At 39.8% G+C, this 27,489-nt stretch overlaps 1 protein-coding gene across 11 annotated transcripts in view; it reads left to right on the top strand.

Moving 5' to 3' along the window:
- Window positions 1-27,489, top strand: part of ATP11C (ATPase phospholipid transporting 11C (ATP11C blood group)) — a 172,983-nt gene that overhangs the window by 130,235 nt on the left and 15,259 nt on the right. For 10 of the 11 annotated variants that reach the window (XM_082445244.1, XM_082445251.1, XM_082445249.1 and 7 more), the window contains 5 exons: window positions 1,253-1,398; window positions 5,926-5,985; window positions 18,394-18,521; window positions 22,745-22,880; window positions 25,369-25,434. In XM_082445244.1, the coding sequence (XP_082301370.1) occupies window positions 1,253-1,398; window positions 5,926-5,985; window positions 18,394-18,521; window positions 22,745-22,880; window positions 25,369-25,434 (536 nt within the window). The remainder of the gene's footprint in view (window positions 1-1,252; window positions 1,399-5,925; window positions 5,986-18,393; window positions 18,522-22,744; window positions 22,881-25,368; window positions 25,435-27,489) is intronic. The other variant, XM_082445248.1, reaches the window with a different exon arrangement.

The raw sequence follows: 27,489 nt of genomic DNA, 5'->3' as shown, positions 1-27,489 counted from the left end.
CCAAATAAAGTGAATTTCCCAAACCTACTGGCCATGCAGTTGATCATTTAGCTCTCACTTTTGACAGCATGCATGAAACTTGATTGATTTTTCGCTCCTGGCCAGATCGCCTGCTTATGTTGCTGCACTATATCTTTTGAGATCCTTAACTGTTTGGGACTAAGAAACGATAATTGGCTGGCTGATTTTCCACATGGCAATATCTCTGCATGGCGGTTTGGGCTGTAGTGGTGAATTTACACGTCGGCATGCAACAACAGCTTCTCTAAAACCTGCACCCTTTCCTCCCCTGTCAGGCTGCTGGGAGGCAATCCTAACACCCCGGCAAGTGGTTTTTTGGTGGGCAAGAAATAATGGAAATAGTATCTTGGGGATTATTGTACCACAGTTTGGATTCCCAAATTCTTTCCATTTGCAAGTAACCCTATTTAGTGTGGAACTCTAGTTCACCTCATTGGTTATTGACTGTGGAAATGGCCTAAAGCTGCTTGAGCTCATGGAATACCTGGGCTGCTGCTCAGCCTTGCAGGACATTTGGTCTTGTCTAAAACGTCCATAGCACATTTGGTCCATGCAAAAGGTCCTTGAAATTTGGTCCTGTCCAAAACCATTTGGCATGGACCAAATATGCTCGTGGACATTTTGGACAGGACCAGATTTCAAAGACCTTTTGGCATGGACCAACTGTCTTATAGTCCAAATGTCTTGACGTTTTGGACAGGACCAAATTTCAAGGATCTTTGGTGTGAACCAACTGTCTTATGAACATTTTGGACAGGAATAAGTGTTTGCCAACCACTACTCAGAGTATCATTCAGTATAAGGACTTAACCATCTCATTATAACTCTTCAGTTTTGAGCTCTTAGACCATAATCCCCAGGTCTCTGAGTTGCTTTAATATGGCACCTAGTCTGGTGCCATGCATAATTAATCACTTACTAAGTACCTTTAAAATAATTTTCAGATTTAACTTTTTCCTCAGGATAATTTTTGCCTTATAATGATTAAAATAATGATTCTATTAATTATTTTATGTTTTGTTATAAATAGGTAATTGTCAATTAAACATAATTTTACTTTTTATTGGTAAGTCTCACTGTCACTGTTGAAAGCACTTTTTGCTTAAGAAAACAAATCTAAACTATTCAACTGAACTATACATGTAAGCAAGTAAAAAATGCGAAAGTAACAAGTCAGGTGGTTACTTATTCTATAAAAATACTCACCCTATAGAGATTTTTCTTTTTTTAGGTATCAAAGGCAAAGAAGGTCGCCAAGCAGCCAGGAATAGTGATTATTCTGTCCCAAAGTTTAAACATTTAAAGAAACTGCTGTTGGCTCACGGACACCTGTATTATGTGAGAATAGCACACCTTGTACAGTATTTCTTCTATAAGGTATGTGATGAAATACTTGTGATTTAACTTATGACTATTTAACCCAGCATTGGCTCAGCTTGGTTGTAGTTTTTTTTTTCCTTCTTTTTTCATGTTTCTTTTACTGTCTTAGTACTAAAATTTGTGGTCAGCAAAACAGAGGCAGTCTATTTAACGAATCAGAAACCAGAAATTCCTTTTAATGCAAGAGATTTGAGATGAAAATTTTTAAGTCAGCTTTCTTATAGTTTAAATACAGTACAATGTACCCATTAAATGTTTACAGTTCAATTTTGACAAATGTATACATCCATGCGGCTACCACCCGAACCAAATATAGGCCATTTCTATCACCACAGAAAGTTTACTTGTGCTCCTTTCCAGTCTTCTCCACCCCTGCACCAAACAACGACTAATCTGATTTACATTACTCTGTGATATATAGTAACATATATGGCATATAGCATATAAATTTAGATATAATTTATGCAACATACGCATTAGGTTTGCCTGTTTTAGACACGTACCAGAACTTGATCTCCTGTCCTATGTTCTATTCTGTATAGTTTTTTAAAGTTTTTTTCACTTTTTGTTTTGAGATAATTTCATACTTTTTAAAAGTTGCAAAATTAGTGAAATCTCATATACTCTTTGCCCAGCTTTACCAACTGTTAACACCTTAGATAACCCACAACATAGTTACCAAGATCAGTAAATTGATATTAATTGGCACATTATTAACTAGTCTATATACTGTACTGGAATTTTGCTAATGGTCCCACAGATTTTCTTTTTGTGGTCCATTTCAGGCTCATGCTTGCATTTAAGGATCATGATCTCCTTAGTCTTCTTTAACCTAGGATAGTTCCTGTCTTTTTTGTCCTAATGATCTTAACATGTTTGAAGAGTGCTGGCCAGTTAGTTTGTAGAATGTCCCTCAATTTGGGTTTGTCTAATGTTTGCCTATTATTAGACTCAGGTTTTGCATTTGGGCACAATTACCACAGAAGCGCTATTGCAACCTGCTGAATGCATCATATCCGGAGGCACATGTTGTCAATGTGTCTCATGATAATGTCAACTTTGATAAGCTGGTTCAGATGGTGTTCTGAGGGTCTCAAGACCCCTCAGTTTTGCTCTGTGTAGTTTCATCTGAAAAGAGCATTCTCCTGCTAAACTAGATATTTTATTCTATGTTGAAATTCATTACTATCATTGTTCATTCTGTTACTCAGATTGTCACAGATTTGGCGCCTGTTTCCTTTCACCATGTCCCCATCATTTTTAAATTTTTATTTTATTGTGATAACACTTAACATGAGCTCTATGCACTTAACAGATTATTAAGTATGTGATACAGTATTGTTAAGTACAACAGATCTCTAGTACTTACTCGTCTTGCATAACTAAAACTGTATACCCATTGAGTAGCAACTCCCCGTTCCTCCCTCCCCACCCCTTCCCCCTCCCCCGGCCCTAACCTTTTTTGAAGTCTTGTTTATTTTCTGGTACCACATGATGTTCTAGGCTCCTCTTGTATTTTTCCTGTCCCAGTCCTGGATTCAGACTGTTCCTCAAGGATCACTTATTCCTTTCCATTATTCACAAATGGTATTTAGAAATCAAGATCTGGGCGCTAATTGTGCTCATCGCTACTGAGCTGAAGTTGTTGGGCTGAAATTAAAGGTATCCGTATAAACTCAATACTTGAACTCAGTTTATACAGATACCTTTGATTAAATCCGGCAGCACAAGGTTCATTGGAACCTTTCCCTTTTCCATTTAGTAACTCCTTTCTTCAGTGGTGAGAAACCTGGTTCTCATCCTCATTGTGTTTATTTATTTGCTAACTCCTCAAGTACACTTAAAGTAATTCCAGAATTGCTACTCATACTCCTGTGAGAAACAAATCTGACTAACTTGAGAAATATATTTGTGAGCACTTGTTTTTGTCTTTAGTCTTAGAGAATGTAGTCAAAACACTGTTTCCAAAATTACTTTTTTTTTTCCTTTTCCACCATTTCAGTGTGGTTATGTTATTTGTATAGTTAAGGTTTGTGGGGCCTTGGACTCAGTAACTTAACAGCCCCACGTGGGGATGGATGGTTATTCTCTCTTACCTCCCCTTCGTAGGAGAGCCTGTGAAGATTTGCCATACAGATCTGCCTAGCAATCTGATCCTATTCCAGAAGCTTGGTTTCCCTCTTTAAGATTTTGGCCTGCAATTCAAGCAACTGCCACCAGATGGAAGGGATGCTCTGTTAAGAAAAACAAAACAAGCATTAAAATGGCTAATGTTTACTAGTGGTCAGTAATTTACATATCCTGGCTCCCAATTTAGGGGATTATTTATGTAGATGCCCTCTGTCTTCATTAGGATCTCTATGCCCATTATCATCTTAGTTACTGACTTAGCAGTATTCCTTTTTTAGTGCTGCCTTTTGTCCCAAGATGATTTCTAATACCTTTGACCCTCTTTGGCTGCCTTCCTCTTATCTTGCCATTGCATCTTCAAGTTGTTGCCCGCCCCTGGGGTACTGCAGTGACAGGTCTTCCTGCTTTCTATTTCTCCATTCGCTCCTCCTTGCATAATTCAGCCAGGTTAATGTTTAGAAAATACCACTTTTCAACTTGTCCTCCAGAAACTTCACTCTCCATTGTCTTAAGAGTTAGTCTGGCTTTTAAGGCACCCCACAGTCTGACCCTGCCCTACCTTACATGTTTAAAATACATATGGCCTTACCTTGGTTCCTGCTATCACCATATCCTATTCATCTGTAACACCTAGTTCAAAGTCTAACTTCTTTATTCATTCAATCAACAAATATGTTTGAATGTGTTACCATGTGCCAAGCATTGTTTCAGGCGCTTGAGAATTCATGATGGAATAAGACAGGCAAAGTCCCTGTTTTCATGGAACTGTTATTCTAATGGGAGAGTCAGACCTCCCCTTCCCACAAAGCACCCCCTTAATCCACACCAAGCACTGCCTCTTCCAAACTCACAACACTTCTTTTATATACATAAAGTATGACTCTAGAAAGGCTACCGACAGTATTTTGCATTCTGCCAGAACTGATACATACGAATGAGTGTTGCCCTTCCAGGTGATAACCTTGGGAACTCCGACACTCTGGTGCTGTAGGTCTTATTCAAAATACATGTAGCAGTTTTCTGTAGAAATGTCCTCCAGAGCCTTCAGTATATATTTACCTAAATATCCTCAGCTGCGGCAGTTGTTCATACTTTACGAATCCATTGGATTTTTAAAACGGCCTCAAGTCTCCCAGCCTGGTAAATTAGCTAAGTGAGAATGTGTGAGAGAAGGAAAGAGACTGGTTTTTTGACATGGCTCAAAAATGGGCTACTGGGGACTTCCCTGGTGGTGCAGTGGTTAAGAATCTGCCTACCAATGCAGGGGACACGGGTTCAAGCCCTGGTACGGGAAGATCCCACATGCCGTGGAGCAACTAAGCCCGTGCACCACAACTACTGAGCCTGCGCTCCAGAGCCCACAAGCCACAACTACTGAGCCCACGTGCCACAACTACTGAAACCTGCACGCCCTAGAGCCTGTGCTCCACAACAAGAGAAGCCACTGCAATGAGAAGCCCGTGCACCGCAACAAAGAGTAGCCCCCACTCGCCATGACTAGAGAAAACCCGTGCGCAGCAATGAAGACCCAACACAGCCAAAAATAAATAAATATATTTATTTAAAAAAAAAAAAAGTAGAGCTATTGAAGGTGCTGCCCTAAGAGAAATCCAGAGACACCATGAACAAGTGACAGCAGCGCTGAAATACAGTCACAGCCTATATTGAAGGACAGCACTCATTTGAAAATGTTAGTTCTGGTGGTTTTGCCTGAAGACGTTAATTTTAGTATTTATCATCTTACCTAGTGGCTTTTACTGCCTTATGAATTCTCAGCTTGTATATTTTGAATATGTTTGTTTTTAGTGTTCTCCCAGTTAAATGATAAATCCCTTAGAAGTAAGAAGTTTTGTTTTTTGTATCACCCACAGCGTCATCTTTACATATAGTAGGTGATCAATAATAATAGTTAATTGTTTGATGAGGCAGTAACAAAGGCAGTAAAGCATTAGTTGATACTTGTTCGTGTCAATGTACACTATAATAATTTCCTGACTACTTATTGGCATTAATTGACTTTTAAATATAGACTTACAGCTTTATGTCAGTCTACTTTGTGATGATTTTGCAAACCCACTTGGCATTTAAGGTGCAGTACCATTAGGTGTTCATATTATATGAGCTCACTTCTTCCCTAGAAGAATAGCAAGAGGGTCTCATAAAGTAAGTGAGGTCCTCTTCTGCCTTGGTAAGGCAAAAGTTGGTATTAATATGAATGTAATCATTTGTTTTGAATTGTTTCCTTACAACTCTGGAGTAGAAGTTTATTGCATTGTGACATTAGAAGGACTTAGGACTGCCTGTAGACTATCTGGAGTAGAGTTTCCTGTTTTACTTTAGAAAGTTGATCAAGTGAAAAGCAATAACCCTTTTCTTCATTTTTTTTTTTTCCAGAACCTTTGTTTCATTTTGCCACAATTTTTGTACCAGTTCTTCTGTGGATTCTCACAACAGGTTTGTTTCCCTAGGTATTTCTTGTAATGTAGTTTTTTGGTTTGTTTTTTGTTGTTGTTGTTGTTTGTTTAAATTTATTTTATTGAAGTATAGTTGATTTACAAGGTTGTGTTAGTTTCTGGTGTAGAGCAAGGTGATTCAGCAATACATACATATAATAGTTTCCACAGAAATGTTAGGGTTTTTTTTTAATTTAATTTATTTATTTTTTATACATCAGGTTCTTATTAGTTATCTGTTTTATACATATTACTGCATATATGTCAATCCCACTCTCCCAATTCATCCCACCACCACCACCACCCCCCGCGACTCTCCCCCCTTGGTGTCCATACGTTAGTTCTCTACATCTGTGTCTCTATTTCTGCCTTGCAAAGCAGTCCATCCATACCATTTCTCTAGATTCCACATCCATGCATTAATATATGATATTTGTTTTTCTCTTTCTGACTTACTTCACTCTGTATGACAGTCTCTAGGTCCATCCACGTCTCTACAAATGACTCATTTCGTTCCTTTTTATGGCTGAGTAATATTCCATTGTATATACGTACCACATCTTCTTTATCCATTTGTCTGTTGATAGGCATTTAGGTTGCTTCCATGACCCGGTTATTGTAAATAGTGCTGCAATGAACATTGGGGTGCATGTGTCTTTTTGAATTATGGTTTTCTCTGGGTATATGCCCAGTACTGGGATTGCTGGGTCGTACGGTAATTCTATTTTTAGTTTTTTAAGAAACCTCCATACTGTTCTCCATAGTGGCTGTATCAAGGTACATTCCCACCAACAGTGCAAGAGGGTTCCCTTTTCTCCACACCCTCTCTAGCATGTGTTGTTTGTAGGTTTTCTGATGATGCCCATTCTAACCGGTATGAGGTGGTACCTGATTATAGTTCTGATTTGCATTTCTCTAATAATTAGTGATGTTGAGCAACTTTTCAAGTGCTTTGTGGCCGTCTGTATGTCTTCTTTGGAGAAATGTCTATTTAGGTCTTCTGCCCATTTTTTGGTTGGGTTGTTTGTTTTTTTAATATTGAGCTGCATGAGCTGTTTATGTATTTTGGAGATTAATCCTTTGTCAGTTGATTCGTTTGGAAATATTTTCTCCCATTCTGAGGGTTGTCTTTTCATCTTGTTTGTAGTTTCCTTTGCTGTGCAAAAGGTTTTAAGTTTCATTAGGTCCCATTTGTTTATTTTTGTTTTTATTTCCATTACTCTAGGAGGTGGATCAAAAAAGATCTTGCTGTGATTTATGTCAAAGAGTGTTCTTCCTATGTTTTCCTCTAAGAGTTTTACAATGTCCGGTCTTACATTTAGATCTCTAATCCATTTTGAGTTTATTTTTGTGTATGGTGTTAGGGAGTGTTCTAGTTTCATTCTTTTACATGTAACTGCCCAGTTTTCCCAGCACCACTTATTGAAGGGACTGTCTTTTCTCCATTGTATATCCTTGCCTCCTTTGTTATAGATTAGTTGACCATAGGTACGTGGGTTTATCTCTGGGCTTTCTATCCTGTTCCATTGATCTATATTTCTATTTTTGTGCCAGTGCCATATTGTCTGGATTACTGTAGCTTTTTTTTTCTATAAATTTAATAATTTTTATTTTTTATTTTATTTTTGGCTGTGTTGGGTCTTCATTGCTGCGCATGGGCTTTCTCTAGTTGTGGTGAGCGGGGGCTACTCTTCGTTGCAGTGCGCAGGCTTCTCATTGCAGTGGCTTCTCTTATTGTGGAGCACGGGCTCTAGGTGCATGGGCTTCAGTAGTTGTGGCACGTGGGCTCTAGAGCGCAGACTCAGTAGTTGAGGTGCACGGGCTTAGTTGCTCTGTGGCATGGGGGATCTTCCCGGACCAGGGCTCGAACCCGTGTCCCCTGCATTGGCAGGCAGATTCGTAACCAGTGCGCCACCAGGGAAGGCCCCGATTACCGTAGCTTTGTAGTATAGTCTGAAGTCAGGGAGTCTGATTCCTTCACCTCCATTTTTTTCCGTCAAGACTGCTTTGGCTGTTCAGGGTCTTTTGTGTCTCCATACAAATTTTAAGATTTTTTCTTCCAGTTCTGTAGAAAATGCCACTGGTAATTTGATAGGGATTGCATTGGATCTGTAGATTGCTTTGAGTAGTATAGTCATTTTCACAATGTTGATCTTTCCAATCCAAGAACATGATATGTCTCTCCATCTGTTTGTGTCATCTTTGATTTCTTTCATCAGTGTCTTATAGTTTTCTGAGTACAGGTCTTTTACCTCCTTAGGTAGGTTTCCTCCTCGGTATTTTATTCTTTTTGTTGCAATGGTGAATGGGATTGTTTCCTTAATTTCTCTTTGTGATCTTTCATTCTTAGTGTATAGGAATGCAAGAGATTTCTGTGCATCAATTTTGTATCCTGCAACTTTATGAAGTTCATTGATTGAGCTCTAGTAGTTTTCTGGTGGCATCTTTAGGATTCTCTATGTATAGTATCATGTCATCTGCAAACAGTGACAGTTTTACTTCTTTTCCAATTTGGATTCCTTTTATTTCTTTTTCTTCTCTGATTGCCGTGGCTAGGACTTCCAAAACTGTGTTGAATAATAGTGGCAAGAGTGGACATCCTTTTCTTGTTCCTGATCTTAGAGGAAATGCTTTCAGTTTTTCACCATTGAGAATGATGTTTGCTGTGGGTTCGTTGTATATGGCCTTTATTATGTTGAGGTAGGTTCCCTCTGTGCCCACTTTCTGGAGAGTTTTTATCATAAATGGGTGTTGAATTTTGTCAAAAGCTTTTTCTGCATCTGTTGAGATGATCATATGGTTTTTATTCTTCAATTTGTTAATATGGTGTATCACATTGACTGATTTGCATATATTGAAGAATCCTTGCATCCCTGGGATAAATCCCACTTGATCATGGTGTATGATCCTTTTAATGTGTTGTTGGATTCTGTTTGCTAGTATTTTGTTGAGGATTTCTGCATCTATATTCATCAGTGATATTGGTCTGTAATTTTCTTGTTTTGTAGTATCTTTGTCTGGTTTTGGTATCAGGGTGATGGTGACCTCATAGAATGAGTTTGGGAGTGTTCCCTCCTCTTGAATTTTTTGGAAGAGTTTGAGAAGGATGGGTGTTAGCTCTTCTCTAAATATTTGATAGAATTCACCTGTGAAGCCATCTGGTCCTGGACTTTTGTTTGTTGGAAGATTTTTAATCACAGTTTCAATTTCATTACTTGTGATTGGTCTGCTCATATTTTCTATTTCTTACTGCTTCAGTCTTGGAAGGTTATGCCTTTCTAAGAATTTGTCCATTTCTTCCAGGTTGTCCATTTTATTGGCATAGAGTTGCTTGTAGTAGTCTCTCATGATGCTTTGTATTTCTGTGGTGTCCATTGTAACTTCTCCTTTTTCATTTCTAATTTTATTGATTTGAGTCCTCTCCCTCTTTTTCTTGATGAGTCTGGCTAAAGGTTTACCAATTTTGTTTATCTTCTCAAAGAACCAGCTTTCAGTTTTATTGCTCTTTGCTATTGTTTTCTTTGTTTCTATTTCATTTATTTCTGCTCTGATCTTCATGATTTCTTTCCTTCTGCTAACTTTGGGTTTTGTTTGTTCTTCTTTCTCTAGTTCCTTTAGGTGTAAGGTTAGATTGTTTATTTGAGATTTTTCTTGTTTCTTGAGGTAGGATTCTACTGCTATAAACTTCCCTCTTAGAACTGCTTTTGCTGCATCCCATAGGTTTTGGATCGTCGTGTTTTCGTTGTCATTTGTCTCTAGGTATTTTTTGATTTCCTCTTTGATTTCTCCAGTGCTCTCTTGGTTATTTAGTAATGTATTGTTTAGCCTCCATGTGTTTGTGTTTTTTTACGTTTTTTTCCCTGTAATTGATTTCTAATCTCATAGCGTTGTGGTCAGAAAAGATGCTTGATATGATTTCAGTTTTCTTAAATTTACCGAAACTTGATTTGTGACCCAAGATGTGATCTGTCCTGGAGAATGTTCCATGAACGCTTGAGAAGAAAGTGTAATCTGCTGTTTTTGGCTGGAATGTCCTATAAATATCAAATCTATCAGGTCTATTGTGTCATTTAAAGGTTGTGTTTCCTTTTTAATTTTCTGTCTGGATGATCTGTCCATTGGTGTAAGTGAGGTGTTAAAGTCCCCCACTATTATTGTGTTACTGTCAATTTCCTCTTTAATAGCTGTTAGCAGTCGCCTTTTGTATTGAGGTGCTCCTGCGTTAGGTACATATATATTTATAATTGTTATATCTTCTTCTTGGATTCATCCCTTGATCATTATGTAGTGTCCTTCCTTGCCTCTTGTAACGGTCTTTATTTTAAAGTCTATTTTAGGGACTTCCCTGGTGGCACAGAGGTTAAGAATCCGCCTGCCAATGCAGGGGACATGGGTTCAAGCCCTGGTCCGGGAAGATCCCACATGCCGCGGAGCAGCTAAGCCCGTGTGCTACAACTACTGAGCCTGTGCTCTAGAGCCCGCGAGCTACAACTACTGAGCACACTCGCCTAGAGCCCGTGCTCTGCAACAAGAGAAGCCACTGCAATGAGAAGCCCGCGCACAGCAACAAAGAGTAGCCCCTGCTGTCCGCAACTAAAGAAAGCCTGCACGCAGCAACGAAGACCCAACACAGCCAAGAATAATAAATAAATTTTAATTTTAAAAAGGTTAATAAAAAATAAAGTATTTTTTCTGATATGAGTATTGCTACTCCAGCTTTCTTTTGATTTACATTTTCTTGGAATACCTTTTTCCATCCCCTCACTTTCAGTCTGTATGTGTCCCTAGGTCTGAACTGGGTCTCTTGTAGACAGCATATATATGGGTCTTGTTTTTGTATCCATTCAGCGAGCCTGTGTCTTTTGGTTGGAGCATTTAATCCATTCACATTTGAGGTAATTATCGATATGTATGTTCCTATTACCATTTTCTTAATTGTTACGAGTTTGTTTTTGTAGGTCCTTTTCTTCTCTTGTGTTTCCCACTTAGAGAAGTTCCTTTAGCATTTGTTGTAGAGCTGGTTTGGTGGTGCTGAATTCTCCTAGCTTTTGCTTGTCTGTAAAGCTTTTGATTTCTCCATCGAATCTGAATGAGATCCTTGCCGGCTAGAGTAATCTTGGCTGTAGGTTCTTCCCTTTCATCACTTTAAGTATATCTTACCACTCCCATCTGGCTTGTAGAGTTTCTGCTGAGAAATCAGCTGTTAACGTTATGGGAGTTCCCTTGTATGTTATTTGTCGTTTTTCCCTTGTTGCTTTCAATAATTTTTCTTTGTCTTTAATCTTTGTCAGTTTGGTTACTGTGTGTCTCAGTGTGTTTCTCCTTGGGTTTATCCTGCCTGGGACTCTGCACTTCCTGGAGTTGGGTGGCGATTTCCTTTCCCATGTTAGGGAAGTTTTCAACTATAATCCTTTCAAATATTTTCTTGGGTCCTTTCTCTCTCTCTTCTCCTTCTGGTACCCCTATAATGCGAATGTTGTTACATTTAATGTTGTCCCAGAGGTCTCTTAGGCTGTCTTCATGTCTTTTCATTCTTTTTTCTTTATTCTGTTCTGCAGCATTGAATTCCACCATTCTGTCTTCCAGGTCACTTATCCGTTCTTCTGCCTCAGTTATTCTGCTGTTGATGCCTTCTAGTGTATTTTTCATTTCAATTATTGTATTGTTCATCTCTGTTTCTTTGTTCTTTAATTCTTCTAGGTCTTTGTTAAAGGTTTCTTGCATCTTCTCGATCTTTGCCTCCATTCTTTTTCCGAGGTCCTGGATCATCTTCACTATCAGTATTCTGAATTGTTTTTCTGGAAGGTGGCCTATCTGCACTTCATTTAGTTGTTTTTCTGGGTTTTTATCTTGTTCCTTCATCTGGTACATAGTCCTCTGCCTTTTCATTTTGTCTGTCTTTCTGTGAATGTGGTTTTCATTCCACAGGCTGCAGAAATGTAGTTCTTCTAGCTTCTGCTGTCTGCCCTCTGGTGGTTGAGGCTATCTAAGAGGCTTGTGCAAGCTTCCTGATGGGAGGGACTGGTGGTGGGTAGAGCTGGGTGTTGCTCTGGTGGGCAGAGCTCAGTAAAACTTTAATCTGCTTGTCTGCTGATGGGTGGGGCTGGGTTCCCTCCCTGTTTGGTTGTTTAGCCTGGGGCGACCCAGCACTGGAGCCTACCAGGCTCTTTGCTCTTTGGTGGGGCTAATGGCGGACTCTGGGAGGGCTCACGCCAAGGAGTGCTTCCCAGAACTTCTGCTGCCAGTGCCCCACGGTGAGCCACAGCCACCCCCCACCTCTGCAGGAGACCCTCCAACACTAGCAGGTAGGTCTGGTTCAGTCTCCTATGGGATCACTGCTCCTTCCCCTGGGTCCTGATGCGCACACTACTTTGTGTGTGTCCTCTACGAGTGGAGTGTCTGTTTCCCCCAGTCCTGTCAAAGTCCTGCAATCAAATCCCGCTAGCCTTCAAAGTCTGATTCTCTAGGAATTCCTCCTCCCATTGCCAGACCCCCAGGTGGGAAGCCTGACGTGGGGCTCAGAACCTTCACTCCAGTGGGTGGACTTCTTTGGTATAATTGTTCTCCAGTTTGTGAGTCACCCACCCAGCGGTTATGGGATTTGATTTTATTGTGATTGCACCCCTCCTGCCGTCTCATTGCGCTTTTCCTTCGTTTTTGGATGTGGGGTATCTTTTTTTGGTGAGTTCCAGTGTCTTCCTGTTGATGATTGTTCAGCAGTTAGTTGTGATTCCGGTGCTCTTGCAAGAGAGAGTGAGCGCACGTCCTTCCACTTCGCCATCTTGAATCAATCTCTGTAATGTAGTTTATATTTGCTATTAATAAATTACCTTTTATGTATTGGATTGTAGAGATTAGAGAGGTATGCCCAATGTAAAAGGATTTTTTTTTCTTAGTTCAACAGCTGATTTTCTTGGCCTGGTTTTTGACAATAGCAAAATTTTATATCTTTGCTTTAGTAATGGTCTTATTGTTATTTTCTTTTTGAAGGTTATTTGGTATGTCCTGTTGGAATTGAGATCCTTTAAAAAGTATTTTTTATTTTTGTCAGTGTACACAATGTTTTCCAATAATCCTAAAATGTTATAGTTTATTATTTCATCAAATAAAATCTCATACCTTTGCATTTTCTCAGGTTGATTCTCTAGAAAAACATTGATGTTTAAGCTAGCAAAGAAGCTGTGATTCCTGGATAAAGCCTTGGATTAGTTAAGCAATTCTACACTTTTAGCCCTCTGTAATTTTCTGAACATTTTTCACATATAGAATATGCTATATGTTAACTTGATACATAAGTGGGGGATGGGCAGGCATGTTTGTAGGTTTGTTTTAACAGCTAAACTGTATTTTACATTGCTTCTAGTGGAAGTATAGCTACGTAAAGGAGCTATATAATGCTCATTGACTCCGAAATTTTGTAGTTAATCTATGAGCAATTCAGTGATTTTTACCAAGCTGAGCTGCTGGTAACATCATCACAGCTATTAGAGACTGAGTTTCTTAATTTCAAGGCATGTTCCATTCCTCATGATAGGAAGTGATTTTTTTCCTAATTTCTTGGCAGTATTTTTAAGAGAATGTATTCTTCTCAATGGCAAGCGACTCTATTTGTTTGTTTGTTTGTTTGTTTGGCTGCACCGGGTCTTAGTTGTGGCATGCAGGATCTTTAGTTGTGGCATGTGAACTCTTAGTTGCGGCATGTGGGATCTAGTTCCCTGACCAGGGATCAAACCCGGGCCCCCTGCATTGGGAGCGTGGAGTCTTAGCCACTGGACCACCAGGGAAGTCCCTGCTTTCTTTCTCTTGAACTTGCCTCTTTGCCATTTGGTATGCTGTCTCTTACATCAGTGCCATGTAATCAGCCCCATGATGCCAGTTAAGCCAATCACTTTATGAATTAATCATCTACCGGCTGTAGAAAGTACCATCAGCCTTCTTGTATTCCAAGCTAACAGTATTGGTAACAGAGAGTTTTATAAACTCTGATGAATCTACTTTTCTTGAACTTTCAGATTACTGTTGATCAAAATGTTTGTAATTCCTCACTTCCTTGGATGATGAATGCAAGTTTAAAGGGACATTTTCAAATTTTGTAGCAAAGTGATAAAGGGAAGTTGGCTTTTTAAACAATGTTTACCAAGCACAAGTTGTATGAAGAAAGAAAGGACTTATTCCCTATAAAACCCTGGGCTGTTGGGGGTCTGGGGGTCTGCTTAGGTTTCCATAGGACTTGATGTTTGCCTTCGTCAGTTGCTCAACTGGTACATTCATTCATTTAGCAAATACTTCTTGAGTGCCTACTGTGTGCCAGGCTAAGTGCTTGGGATATAACAGTGATCAAAACTCTTTACCGCATGGAGCTTGTGGGTACAGTGAGTGATAGGGGGAGAGACAGACAGCAATCAGACAAACATATTATGTTGGGCACTGATATATGCTCTGAAGGAGAAAAAAAAGCATAATAAATGGATAGAATGTGACTGGGGAAGAGAGCTACTGTTTTAGACAAACTGACCTGGAAAGTTCTCTCTGATGAGGTGACATTTGGGCAGAGATCTAGAGGAGATGAGGGAAGGAGCTAGGCAGACATCTTAGAAAAAGTGTACCACGTAAAAGGAAGGTCTCTCTGAGGTAGTGATGTATTGTACATATCTTTAGTTTTCGCTTTGGCCTTGTGCTGAATGTAGAGACCTTTATTGCAAATATTTGTGGAATACATACAGGTAGTCAGCCTTTTTCATTTCAGGTCTACTTCAGGTGTCCTCTGCAACCCTGGTACTTGGAGAGTGAGCTATGGAGAATGTAGAAATGAGACCAGGATGCAGATTATTTAAGCAAAAAGCAACTCTTTGTTTAGCAAAGCCTAGGTTAGCACTGGACTTTCTTCTGCATGAAAAGTTACCCTTTATAACAGGTATAACAAGAAACAGTATTATCAACTAAACCTGTTTTGTTTTGTTTTTATAAATTTATTTATTTTATTTATTTTATTTTTGTCTGCGTTGGGTCTTCATTGCTGCGTGCGGGCTTTCTCTAGTTGCTGCAAGCGGGGGCTACTCTTTATTGCGGTGCGTGGGCTTCTCATTGCGGTGGCTTCTCTTGTTGTGGAGCACAGGCTCTAGGCATGCGGGCTTCAGTAGTTGTGGCTTGCAGGCTCAGTAGTTGTGGCTTGCGGGCTCTAGAGCACAGGCTCAGTAGTTGTGGCACACAGGCTTAGTTGCTCCGCGACACGTGGGATCTTCCCGGACCAGGGCTTGAACCCGTGTCCCCTGCATTGGCAGACGGATTCTTAACCACTGGGCCACCAGGGAAGTCCAATTTGTGTCACATTTAAATGCATTTTATTAATCAAAAAACATTTTATATATGTGAAAGATACATGTGAATATGGGATATTATTTATTCAGGTCACAGATGATGGTTGCATGACAACATCTAGCACTGTGTAGAAAATACTGAACTCAATAAGTATTAGCATCAAAACAAGGTTCATTATAAAAACCTTAATATTTTTTCAATAAAGGAATATTTACAATATCAGATCAGTCCTTTACAAATATGTTTTCGCTTCCAGTCTCTAGTCATTCATTCATCCATCCAATATTTATTGAACGCTTTCTGCATGCCAAGTTCTGTTCTAGGAGTTCCAGATTGTCAAAGCCAGTAAAACACTTGTAGTTGATCACATTAGGTTCATTACTCAATGCAACAAGAAAGAGTGTACACCATGAGGAACAGTGAGGCCTCTTAGGAAGCAAGTGTTAGAAAAGTCTTGTAAGATTTGGGCTTGAGTTAGGTGATTTGTGGAAGGGTTTAAGGAGTAGGGCTTTGCTGGGTGCTGTTAGCAGATGGGGGTAATTTTATGACTAAGCATGTTAGTAAATCTTATCCAGGAAGCCAACATGTCATTGGTCAAGAGGCAGTAGTCACCCAAATCAGCCAGAACATAGATGTTGGTCATTATTGTGATTTGGACAATATTTATATTCTGTCTGTGTTCAAATGTGATTACGGAGTGTTTTTGTCTCGATACATTGAGGTCACACAGTGGCCTTGTTTGATGTTGCTGTTCTGTGAAATTGTTCATGTTCTACAGAGTGCCGGTGCCTAGCTGTGAGTGCCGGGCCAGCTCTTGAATGTCAGGGGCTGCTTTGCTTTTTCTCAAGTTACAGCTATCAATAAATAAATAAAAATCCCTGCCCACATAGAGCTTAAATTCTAGCGTGAAGAGAGAGTAAACATAATAAATTTATCATGTAAGTTAAAAGGTGATTAGTAATATGGGGGGGCACAGGATTGGGGGGAATGTGTTCAAGAGAGAGGAAGTGGCAAGGTAAATCAAGATTGGTCTCACTGAGAAGGTAACAGACAGGTAAGAAGCTGGATCGAGGAGTAAGACTTTATATCCCCACCATTGTAGGAGCTTCTTTACTTTCAGAGATAAAGGAATCCACTGGAGAGTTTGAACAAAACAATGATTTGATTTGACTTATTTTCCAGTAGAGCTACTTGGGCCATTGTGTTGAGAATAGACTGCAGGTCAAGGGGAGAAGAAGCCGGGAGACCAATTAAAGGCTTGCAGAGTGGTCACAGTGGAGGGGCTAAGAAGTGGTGTGGTTCTGAATGTATTTGAAAGTGGAGCTAGTAAACGCTGCTTAATAGATTGGATGTGGCTTGTGAAAAAGAGGAGTCAATGATGAATCCAAGATTTCGGTTCTGGTTGATCAAAAAGATTTTGTTGCCCTTTCCTGAGACGAGGAAGACTTCAGGAGGAGCAGGTTTGAGGTGAGGTCAGGTCAGGAATTCAGTCTTGGACGTAAGTTTGAAATATGCTAGACACCCAAGAGGAGATATCAAGTGGGCAGTTGGATATATGGGACAGGTTTAGGCTAGATATGGGAATTTTCAGTGAATGGGTTATATTAAAACCACAGGACTAAATGAGATCACCTAGAGAGCGAGCATAAATAAAGTTCCAAACACCGAGTGCTGGGACACTCCAACACAGAGGGCTCAGGGAGAAGAGGAGCCTGAGAAGGAATGGCTAGTGAGGTAGGAAAAGAATCACTCATTTCAAAAGATTTCTTGAGCACCTAAGGGGTACCAGGCACCAAGGTAGATACTGGGGTTGCAAACATTGTGGGGCCACTCACTGAGGTAGGGGACATGGGAGGAAGCAGATTTAAAGGGAAAGTTAATGAGTTTGGTTTTAGACATTTTGAATTGCAAGTTGTCCTGTGGGACAACCAGCAGGAAGTTGGAAATTTTGGTCTGGAGCCTAGGGAATTCAGGACCAGAAAGAGTCATGACCATGTGAATATATTTAGCTTTTATTTTTGTGAATATTTATTTAATCCTTAGTAAATGGCCACATTCAATATCATAAATATACTCTGGAGAAGGTGATAGTGATATTTAAAACCATGTAAGGGGCTTCCCTGGTGGCGCAGTGGTTGAGAGTCTGCCTGCTGGTGCAGGGGACACGGGTTCGAGCCCTGGGCTGGGGGGATCCCACATGCTGCGGAGCAACTGGGCCCGTGAGCCACAACTACTGAGCCTGCGTGTCTGGAGCCTGTGCTCCGCAACAAGAGAGGCCACGATAGTGAGAGGCCCGCGCACCGCGATGAAGAGTGGCCCCCGCTTGCCGCAACTGGAGGGAGCCCTCGCACAGAAACGAAGACCCAACACAGCCAAAAATAAATTAATTAAAAAAAAAAAAACCATGTAAAATATTAACCCAAAAAACTGTGACACAGACTGGCCACTGCTTATATTTAGTTTCCCTAAGGGGTTCCTGTCTTACACTTAATGGGTCTTCATTCGCTGAAAATCTTTTGAAAGTTCTTAGTTAATATCCATTAGAAATAGAGTTTATCAGCCACATAGCACAGGGAGATCAGCTCGGTGCTTTGCAAACACCTAGAGGGGTGGGATAGGGAGGGTGGGAGGGAGACGCAAGAGGGAGGAGATATGGGGATGTATGTATATGTATAGCTGATTCACTTTGTTATAAAGCAGAAACTAACACACCATTGTAAAGCAATTATACTCCAATAAAGATGTTTTAAAAAAAAAGAGTTTCTCCTTTATACATATTTATATATAAATTTACTTGGACTAATTAATAAAAAGATAAGCATATATATTAAAAATAGAGCTTATAGCTTGTAAACATTCTGAATAAGATCGTATTTTAAAAGGGAGGGTATTTTAATATGCATTACAGTATGTTAGTTTCTTTTCTATAGTGGTCAGTTAGAGTGACCTTATTTACAAAACCTCCTTTGCTGTCACAAAAGGTGTGAAAGGAAACTGTCTTGTTTTAGCTTGTGATTTTTTCTAAACACTTAAATATCCTCTTGCAGATGATTGTTACATTACCTTTCTCTTCTGTGGTTTGTCATTACAGCCACTGTATGATGCCGCTTACCTTACAATGTACAATATCTGCTTCACATCCTTGCCCATCCTGGCCTACAGTCTACTGGAACAGCACATCAACATTGACACTCTGACCTCAGATCCCCGATTATATATGTAAGTTGAACATATGTAAGTTAAATGCCCCCCCCCCAAGACTTTCAAAATTGTGGATTTCATTTTATCTACAGGTAGGAAGGACACAGAACTGCCCTCCTGGTTTGATTACATGGTTCTGTTCTGAACTTTTAGCTACTTAAACCAAACCATCCAGCTGGAAAATGATGTGTTTCCCAGGTATTGGTATATGTCCTGTAGTTGAATGGGTATGAATTATTTAGTTCAAAATCAGTAATTCCTAAAACTTTGCCTACATTGTCATAGAGTTCTAGAGTCTTAGATGGAGACACAATAGTTTAACTACCCGCCACCCCCCACCTCCCCCAAGAAGGGCCACACAAAGATCTCTCGTAGTTTAGAATATTGATCCCTCCCTGTAATGTATTGAACTGATGATGTTACCTTAGGCTTTCTCTTGTAAACTGCCCCTGAAATATAGCCTCCGGAGTGCTTTGTTAGCCGCATTCTAAAATGGCATTGTTGAAGAAAACAATTAGTCATCAAGCCATTATATTCATTTTGTGTTAGTTGGAAATAGATGCTTTTCTCTATGGGTGGGGGACTTGGCACTAGCCCCAGTTGCTTAACCTTTGATTAAATTGGAGTTTTATAAGTGAAGCTTACAGCTAAAGATAAAGATATTAATTTACAGCAGGTTGTAAGCATTGCTAAATAGTGGGTAGCAAGTGCAATAGAGAGACTTGGGTGTGATTCATTGGTGCAAAGTGAAGGTGCACAAATTTAAGGGATGTCTTTAACCAGTATGACTCATGAAACTCACATCTAGGAATTGTTAGACTTAACCAGGTTTATAAAATTAGTTGTCATTTTAAAGGTATTTATTATAAAAAATTTAAAACATGCAAAGAGTGTAGCAAAAATACTATTTATATAGTGAACTTCCCTGTCCTTACCACTCAGCTTCAACAATTATCAATTCAGGGCCAATCCTGCTTCATTAATAACCTTGTCTTCTCTATTGAAGAAGACTTGACTTATTTTGAAGCAAATATCAAACTATATAAAATAGTTACTTCAGCACGTATCTTTTACATGTACTGTTATAACAGTACACTATCATACCTGAAAATTTAACAAGTCCATGATATCAAATATCCAGTCAATGCTCAAATTTTTCCAGTTGACTCAATTTCTTTTTATAGCATGCTTGTTTGAAACAGTATATAAGGCCCATATACTGCAGTTGGTTAATATGCTTCTTGAGACTCTCTTAATCTTTAGGTTAACTTGGCAATTTATTTGTTAACGAAACCAGATGATTTATCTTGTAGCATTTCCCCCAATCTAGAGTTTGCTGATTGCCTCCTCATGGCGTTAACATGTTCTGCTTTTCCCTGTATTTCTTGCAAAGGGTATTGTTAGATCTAAAGGGGAATCGTAGAAATCTTCCAGAGCATCAGCTCTCACACCCTCTTTTTTTTAAAAAAATGAGGACCCAGGGCCCAGAAATGACTTGCCTAAGGACACAGCGTATAACAAGAGGCCAGAGCAAACATCAGATTTCTATCCTCCTGATGACCGGCCCTGTGCTCTTTTCCACAGGCTGGTGGTTTTCAAAGACTGAGTAGCAGTGTTCTGTTTTCAGACAACAACTAAAGTGAAGACCAGTAGTGCAGTTACTCTGGTTGAAGAGGGGTTTGGGTGGCAGTGAGCAGAATGCCTCCCATTCAGTCCCACCAAGAGCTCTAGCGAATCGCCTGCACTCTGATCCCAGCTCTGCCACTGACTCTGTGGCCTTGCTCAGGTTACTTGACTGAGATGGGCCTCAGTTTCCTCTTCAGTAACAATAGATCTAATCACAGTGTTTTGGGGGAGGATTAAATGAGTGACTACATGTAAAAACTTACAGTGGTGCCTGGCACATAGTAAGTTTCCAATAGATGGTAGCTATTAATCTTATTATTCTAACACCCTTCTCCACATCACTTCAGGGCTATGCTGAGCACTTTCATACCTTAAGAATGTTGAAAACTTGAAGCAAGCTGTTGAGTACAAATTATTAAGGGTTTCCATGAAGTTTTAGTTACCGCATGCAGGTGTAGCTCATGAATTTTTAAGCAATTTTGCATAGAGGGCATACTTGCCACATACGATGGAGAAATGAAAGCCATGGCATACCTATCACCCAGCCCAAAGTGCAGCTTCCTGCCTGCCGCTCTGATGAGGCAGTGCTCTCAGCCTGTCACTGTATTGGAGATTGCTCTGTTACTCTGAGCATTCCTTTGTAAACGTGAAGCTCTAGTCTTCATATGTGTCTCTCTCTGCATTTGTACCATTTAATGTTACTTGTGGCCTTGTGTAGCATATTATAGATATCACCTTCAGGGACTTAGTGACACAGGCGTTTACCAAAAGTTTTGATGTGAAATGTGACATAATTGGATCTTTTCATATTTTTTGAAAGAAATTTGAAAAGTAAACTGTAGTTCTTTTCTAGAGGGTAGAGGCATAGTCTGTTTCTTCTACAACTTTAAAAGGCAAAAGAAAGGTCCTGGCACACCTACTGCCTCCCATTGTATGGAGGTGCTCAGGCCTGTGCTGCTGGTCAACTGCTCCTCCCCCCCATCTTCATTCCCTCGTGTTGCCCCTCATGTTGGCTATCATATTCTGAGTTAACAACAGGTTCGTCATTCACCTGAGCGCAGCTAGAAAACCTCAACTATAACCCAACACACCATGACTCCCCTTCCTTTCTTCCCACGGCATGTAATGCAAATCCAGTGACTGGCTGGAAAGACAGGAACCACCTCCTGCCTCAGCCCAAGTCAGTGACTCTCAAAAGCCTCATTGGCTGGCAGTTGCTGGGCCCTCCTTGCAAGGATCTTTAAGGGAGGTGCCTTCCCTGTGGCTCCCAGTTGCCTTGGGAACATGACTTACTGGCTGTGGGGAGAGCTTGTTTCTGGGAAGCAGCTACCTCTTTCCCCCTGCAATTTTTTCAAGGCAAACAGCAGCATATTGCTTTATGCATCTCCCTAACATTGCTGATTTCTGTGTGCACCTGGAAATCCTAGTAGGTAAAAGTTGCATAATTGCTATTTTTTCAGGAAACCCTGCAGCACTCCATGCCAACTGAACGAGGATCAGTTGTATTTACATCACAAAGGTCTTTCTTATTCATTACAGCCCAGTGACATTCTTGGTAGTATTGGCAACAGGTGTGCTATTTGAGTGATTACATATCTTTTGATAAATGTTAAGAGGAATTTGAAATAGAAGCTAAAAGAATTCCATGCACAGACCCATCTTCTTTTTGCCCCATTAGAGTTGTTAGCCTTCTTCAACATTCTGACTTGTACCCAGAAGACTGAGCTATTTTTGACAGATGTTAAACTTTTGATCTGGCCACCTACCATTTATCAAAGCATGGCTGTACAGCTTCACACATGTTATTTGACTCAATTTTAAAAATATAAAGGGTACCCCAAGACCTAAGAAAGGTTAAATTCCCAGGAAGAAATCTTGATTAAACGAAATATTTTAACAATCATAGTTGCAAAGCCATGGTAACTTGGTTGAGAGCATGTGATTTAAAGTCAAATCAGTCTAGGATTGTATACTAGCTCTGTCCCTTACTAACTGAGTGAACTCTGGCATACTTCTGTACTAGTGGTTCCCAAACTTTACTGCACATTAGAATTACCTGGGGAGTTTTAAAATTATCCTGGTTGCCCAGGTTACACCTCATGCCAGTTAAATCAGAATGAGGGTGGGAGCCAGGCATCAATGTTTTTAAAGATCCCCTGGTGATTCTAATGTGCATCAAAGTTTGGAAACCATTATGATACACCTTTGTGAGGCTCATTATTTGTAAATGGTAGTGATAAGAATACCTATCTCATGTGGTTTTTGTGTATACAAAAATGGACAATATAAAACTCTTAACCCACTTTTATAAGCGTATAATAAGTACTCAGTAAATGAGAGCTAATTATTATTGATGATATTATTGTCAGTGGCCAGAATTTTAACTTAGAAGCACTTTGACAGTTTACTGCAACACCTCAGACAGGAGGTGATTGCATAGAGACAAACCTGCAGCTCGGTCTGGGCTTTTTTCAAAAGCTTACCAGTCCCTCAGGGATAGCTCCCTTCATTCTAACAGGGTCAAACCCCATGCGCACCTTTGGCGTTTCACTGTATCTTTAAATAAACAGCCTACAGAGATTCATTAACTTGTGTTTTTTCCCATTTCTCAATAGGAAAATTTCTGGAAATGCCATGCTACAGTTGGGCCCCTTCTTATATTGGACATTTCTGGCTGCATTTGAAGGAACAGTGTTCTTCTTTGGGACTTATTTTCTTTTTCAGACTTCATCCTTAGAAGAAAATGCAAAGGTAAAAAAAAAAACGTCATTACATCTTTTGGTATTATAAGCATGGCTTAAGTTTTTTTCCATAGGCACTGGATCTATCATACACACAGTCTAGCTGTAATCATTTTGCAAATTATTTTTCTAAAGGTATGGTATTTAGTCTCACAGTGTCCTTAGAACAATAGAAGTGTTGAAGTGAGAAATCACTTCCTGCATGCACGGCTAACTAGACAGCTTATGTGCAAACCTCTGGAAGCTTAACTTGGCTGTAATTTTACTAGATGAACAGAGTTCTTGGGATTTCAGACTTTGGACCCATACACTTTGATGTGAGCAAGGCTTTTCCTGTTTGTTTGTTTGTTTGTTTGTTTGTTTTTGGCTGTGTTGGGTCTTCGTTTCTGTGCTAGGGCTTTCTCTAGTTGCGGCAAGCGAGAGCCACTCTTCATCGCGGTGCACGGGCCTCTCACTATCGTGGCCTCCCTTGTTGCGGGGCACAGGCTCCAGACGCGCAGGCTCAGTAGTTGTGGCGCACGGGCTTAGTTGCTCCACGGCATGTGGGATCTTCCCAGACCAGGGCTCGAACCCGTGTCCCCTGCATTGGCAGGCAGACTCAACCACTGCGCCACCAGGGAAGCCCCGGCTTTTCCTGTTTTAAAAGCAAAGTCTGTCCCCACTCAGTTCTTACTCATAGTAGCCTTCCGTGCTTAGAGTGGAAGGGGGTAGCTGCCGTATGTTTGCAGTATTTGCCCAATAATTAGGGAATTCCCTTCTCTTCCTCCTTCCTTTCCACATGGGAGCATAGTGTTTTCCAGAAAGGCTACACAGATCCTGCCAGTGTCTTCCCAGCCAGCGACTACATAGGTCAGCACCTGCATTGGGGTGATTTTGCCCTTGCTGTGCTCTAGGAGAGAATTGCCAATGGGGTGAGGTCTTCCAGCAGCCACACAGTGGAAAATCAAACCCACCACCTTGCATGCTGCTTTCACTATGTTCTTTGCTATTTCTGGGCTTCCTCTTTTATGGTCATTCATTGGTTATAATCATATGAAGCAAAGCAAAGGTTCAAAAAGACTTTACTGAGTACACTGACTATGTCTAGAACCGAGGCAGTCAACATCTGTTACAGAAGTGATAGGCTCAGTGAATTTGAATGATACTTTGAAATTAGGTACTACAGTTAGAACCTCTCTAATTTGGACTAACAGAAATCAGTTTAGTATGAATCCATTAAAATTATTAATCACTGAGTAAATGTTGAGGAAATACAGATCTAGTACTTTAGAGTAGGCACATGTAGCGTTTGCCAGGGAGACGGCCCTACTAGATCTCTCTGTGTATCCTCGGGCCAGTCCCTTCAGTTTTCCAAGTCACCTTTGCCCAACAGTAAGAAGAAGAAATTCGATTTTATGATTTCTCAGGTCCCTTCAGCTTTATGACTGATTCTGTAACTCCAACTTTTTATTTTGTATTTATTTGCCACATAAATTGTATAGAGCTGACTGTACCCTCCTGCAATTCTATTGACATGGTTCATTTGCTCAGCAAACTCTACTGGTGGTGCATGGGGAGCCTCAGCCCACCCTGTGTCCAAGTCATCACTCATTTTGAGTTCATGAAGTCCAAATGAATTAGATTTTATTGTATATGTTTGCTAAAATTACAATAAGTATAAGGACTACTATCAGCAATTAAACATAACACCATGTACGATTTGATCAAATCCTTTTTTTGCTATTAACCTTAATTTTTTGTTTTTATTTTCTTAAAACCTTTTACATTTCATTTTCTGTTTTAATGTTATGCATTCAGATCTTGACAGCGTTTGGTAAGCATATGTGCCATTCATTGCCATCGTTTGGGTTTATATACATGGTATCTGCTTTTCTTTGATGTGCACATGCTGACAGCTCTAATATTTACAGCCACAAAATTGACTCTATTTTATTTGTTTTTTTATTGAGATATAATTGACATATAACATTATATTAGTTTCAGGTATATAACATAAGGATTCGATATTTCTATGTACTGAATGGTCACCACAGTAAGTCTAGTTACCCTCTGTCATCATATACTCTATTTTTAAAATGTGAGTTCATTTGTCTGCAAATTAGTCTTTATGTATACATAGAGATCTTTAGATCTATATTATAGGAAAAGCCTATATCAAACTCTCTAGATACAGGAGCCATCCAAATGAGTTGTTTTTATGAACGTTACTGTTAGTGGAATAGGGTTTTTCCTGCCTGTATCACACCAGTGTGTTCCCTGTTTTATGCTTCATGGAATCACGAAATAAACCCTACCAACCACGCATGTGGTGTACCTCTCCAAGAAAATTTAGGCTCACAGTAAAAGCCAGCATTTTGGCCTGATCTTTTGAGCAGATATTTCCCTGAACAATTTATACAAAAATCTTTGGCAGTTACACTCAAGATTAAACTTGGCTGTTTATTATTTTAAGCAAGCTTGTGTATTCATGGTACATGTAATTGTTGAATGTTTTTCAGGTATATGGAAACTGGACTTTTGGAACCATTGTTTTTACAGTCTTAGTATTCACTGTAACTCTGAAGGTTAGATTTTTATTTATTCAAATATATTTAACACCATTTTTGTAATACTTTCTGGTCTTATATCTTGTTTGTCTTCTAATCTTTATTTTTACTGCGAGTTGTTATTCAAGTCTGAATGCTTACTAAAGTTATGTGTGATATTAGAGATTTGGACATTTATATACTATTTGTGATCCATTTTTTCCAGTATATTGCCTATCCTCTTTTTTTTTAATACACCATACTTATGTTGGAAATCTGTTCCTTCTTTCCTGCTATTTTTGAGATGTTCAGTGGTATATAAATGGGCTGTGTGTATGTGTGTGTTTCCATGTTAAGTGCTTGAATATTTTTTAAAGTTATATATCTGTTTAAGAATGCCAGTCCTTAAAGGAATTCGGGTACTTAAGAGTTGAATATAGGTGTCCATGAGCAAGATATGTGTGCGAAAGAGCTTGGTAGTGATGACGTTTTGTATAATGTATTCATCACTGAAATTTACCCATATTTGTGATGAAATGCATACGAATATACAGCAGATAACATACAACAAAGGCAGTTTTGGCAAAATCATTGGCATTAACATGCAGCCATGTAATGCTGTGTGCTGAATACTACCCTTGAGGTTCTTGAGTTGGGACTCCCTTATAGTTGAAGGTATAATCAAAATTATTTTGATCATTCCAGTAATAAACACGTCACATGGGGTTCAAGAATGAGTACCTTTAAATGAATTCCAGTATGCCCAGTGGCCAGAATTAGAATTCAGAAGTATAATTGACAAAGGACCTCTAATCATTTCCCCTCTGAATTTTTATACCTGCTTCATTTCTCGTACCGAATACAACTAACATGTTTGCATTATTCATCTGCTATTTCAGTAATATTTTAGGACTGCAAAAGAAAATGTTACAATTCATCTCAGTTTAGCCACTTACTATCTGGATGTCCTTGGGCAAGTGACCTTGTTTCTCAGTACTTCCATTTCCTCTTCTATAAAATGGAGATAAAAGTACCACCCACCTCCCTTAGGATTTTTTTGTGAGAAGTCAATTAGTGAATACATACAAAGCAGTTAGAATGGGGTCTGGCACATACAATGTGCTCAGTGCAATAGATGCTAGTTGTTATTTACTATTATGTCTCATAGGATCATAATTTGAAAGGGAATCCTCCCCACCCTTTTTTACCCCTGGCCTTGCATATCGCCCCAGGGCTTCCAAGCACCCTTCATAGCTAAAGTTGGCCTTGCTGCAGCATCTTTCACCTGTCCCTCAAATTCCATCCACTCCCTCTTCTTTGCATGGGTATTACTGTGGCATGTTCCCTAGCAGCCGGAGGATGGGAATTCAAGACAATGTTATCAATATCCTGTTTATAAATGAGCAACTGTTAACAGATTGCAGAGGAGCAGGGTGTCACAGCAAGTAACAAAACAAACACCACCTCCTCTTCAGAAATTAAATGCCCTGGATATTAGGCCATGTGGCCCAGAAATTTTAAGCAAGCAGAGTGGACCATACTTTTTATTTTTAGATTGCATTTGAAAATCCCAGGTGCCACAATCTGAAGAAACAAGCAGCCCTGGAAGAAACATGAGAGGATTAAAATCTAAGGCAACTGAAAATGTTATTAATTTAATGGAGTAGATACGGATTTTGCAATTGAAAAATTGCACACTACATAGACCCACAATCCATGGCTCCATGATGCCTGACGTGTAGAGCTAGTTGCCTTTGCATTTAGTAACCCTCATCTGTTGTGTCTGAGCTCTCACGACTCCTTTGTGTAGTTTGTCTTCTCTTCCTAGCTACTCTCTCCCTCTCCTCCTGCTTTTCAGTATACCTGCCTCCACCAGCTAGGCCTTCTCCTTTTGCCATCAGCTCCCTGACCGCCACCACTTAAGGACACGGGGCTCCAGTCTCTGGGATGTTACCATTACCTCATTCCTTGCCCTTCCTTCAGTAGTGAGGCATCAGCAGCTGTACTTGTTTGACCACACCTCCATGCCTGTACTCCTAGAGTCTAAATGCCTGAGGGCAGAGCTCTTTGAAAAGTCTGGGTTCTGTTCTTCTA

The sequence above is a fragment of the Balaenoptera physalus genome, assembly GCF_965194825.1.
Source record: "Balaenoptera physalus genome assembly, chromosome: X".
NCBI classification, from domain to species: Eukaryota; Metazoa; Chordata; class Mammalia; order Artiodactyla; family Balaenopteridae; genus Balaenoptera; species Balaenoptera physalus.
This window is presented reverse-complemented; position numbering and strand designations above follow the sequence as displayed.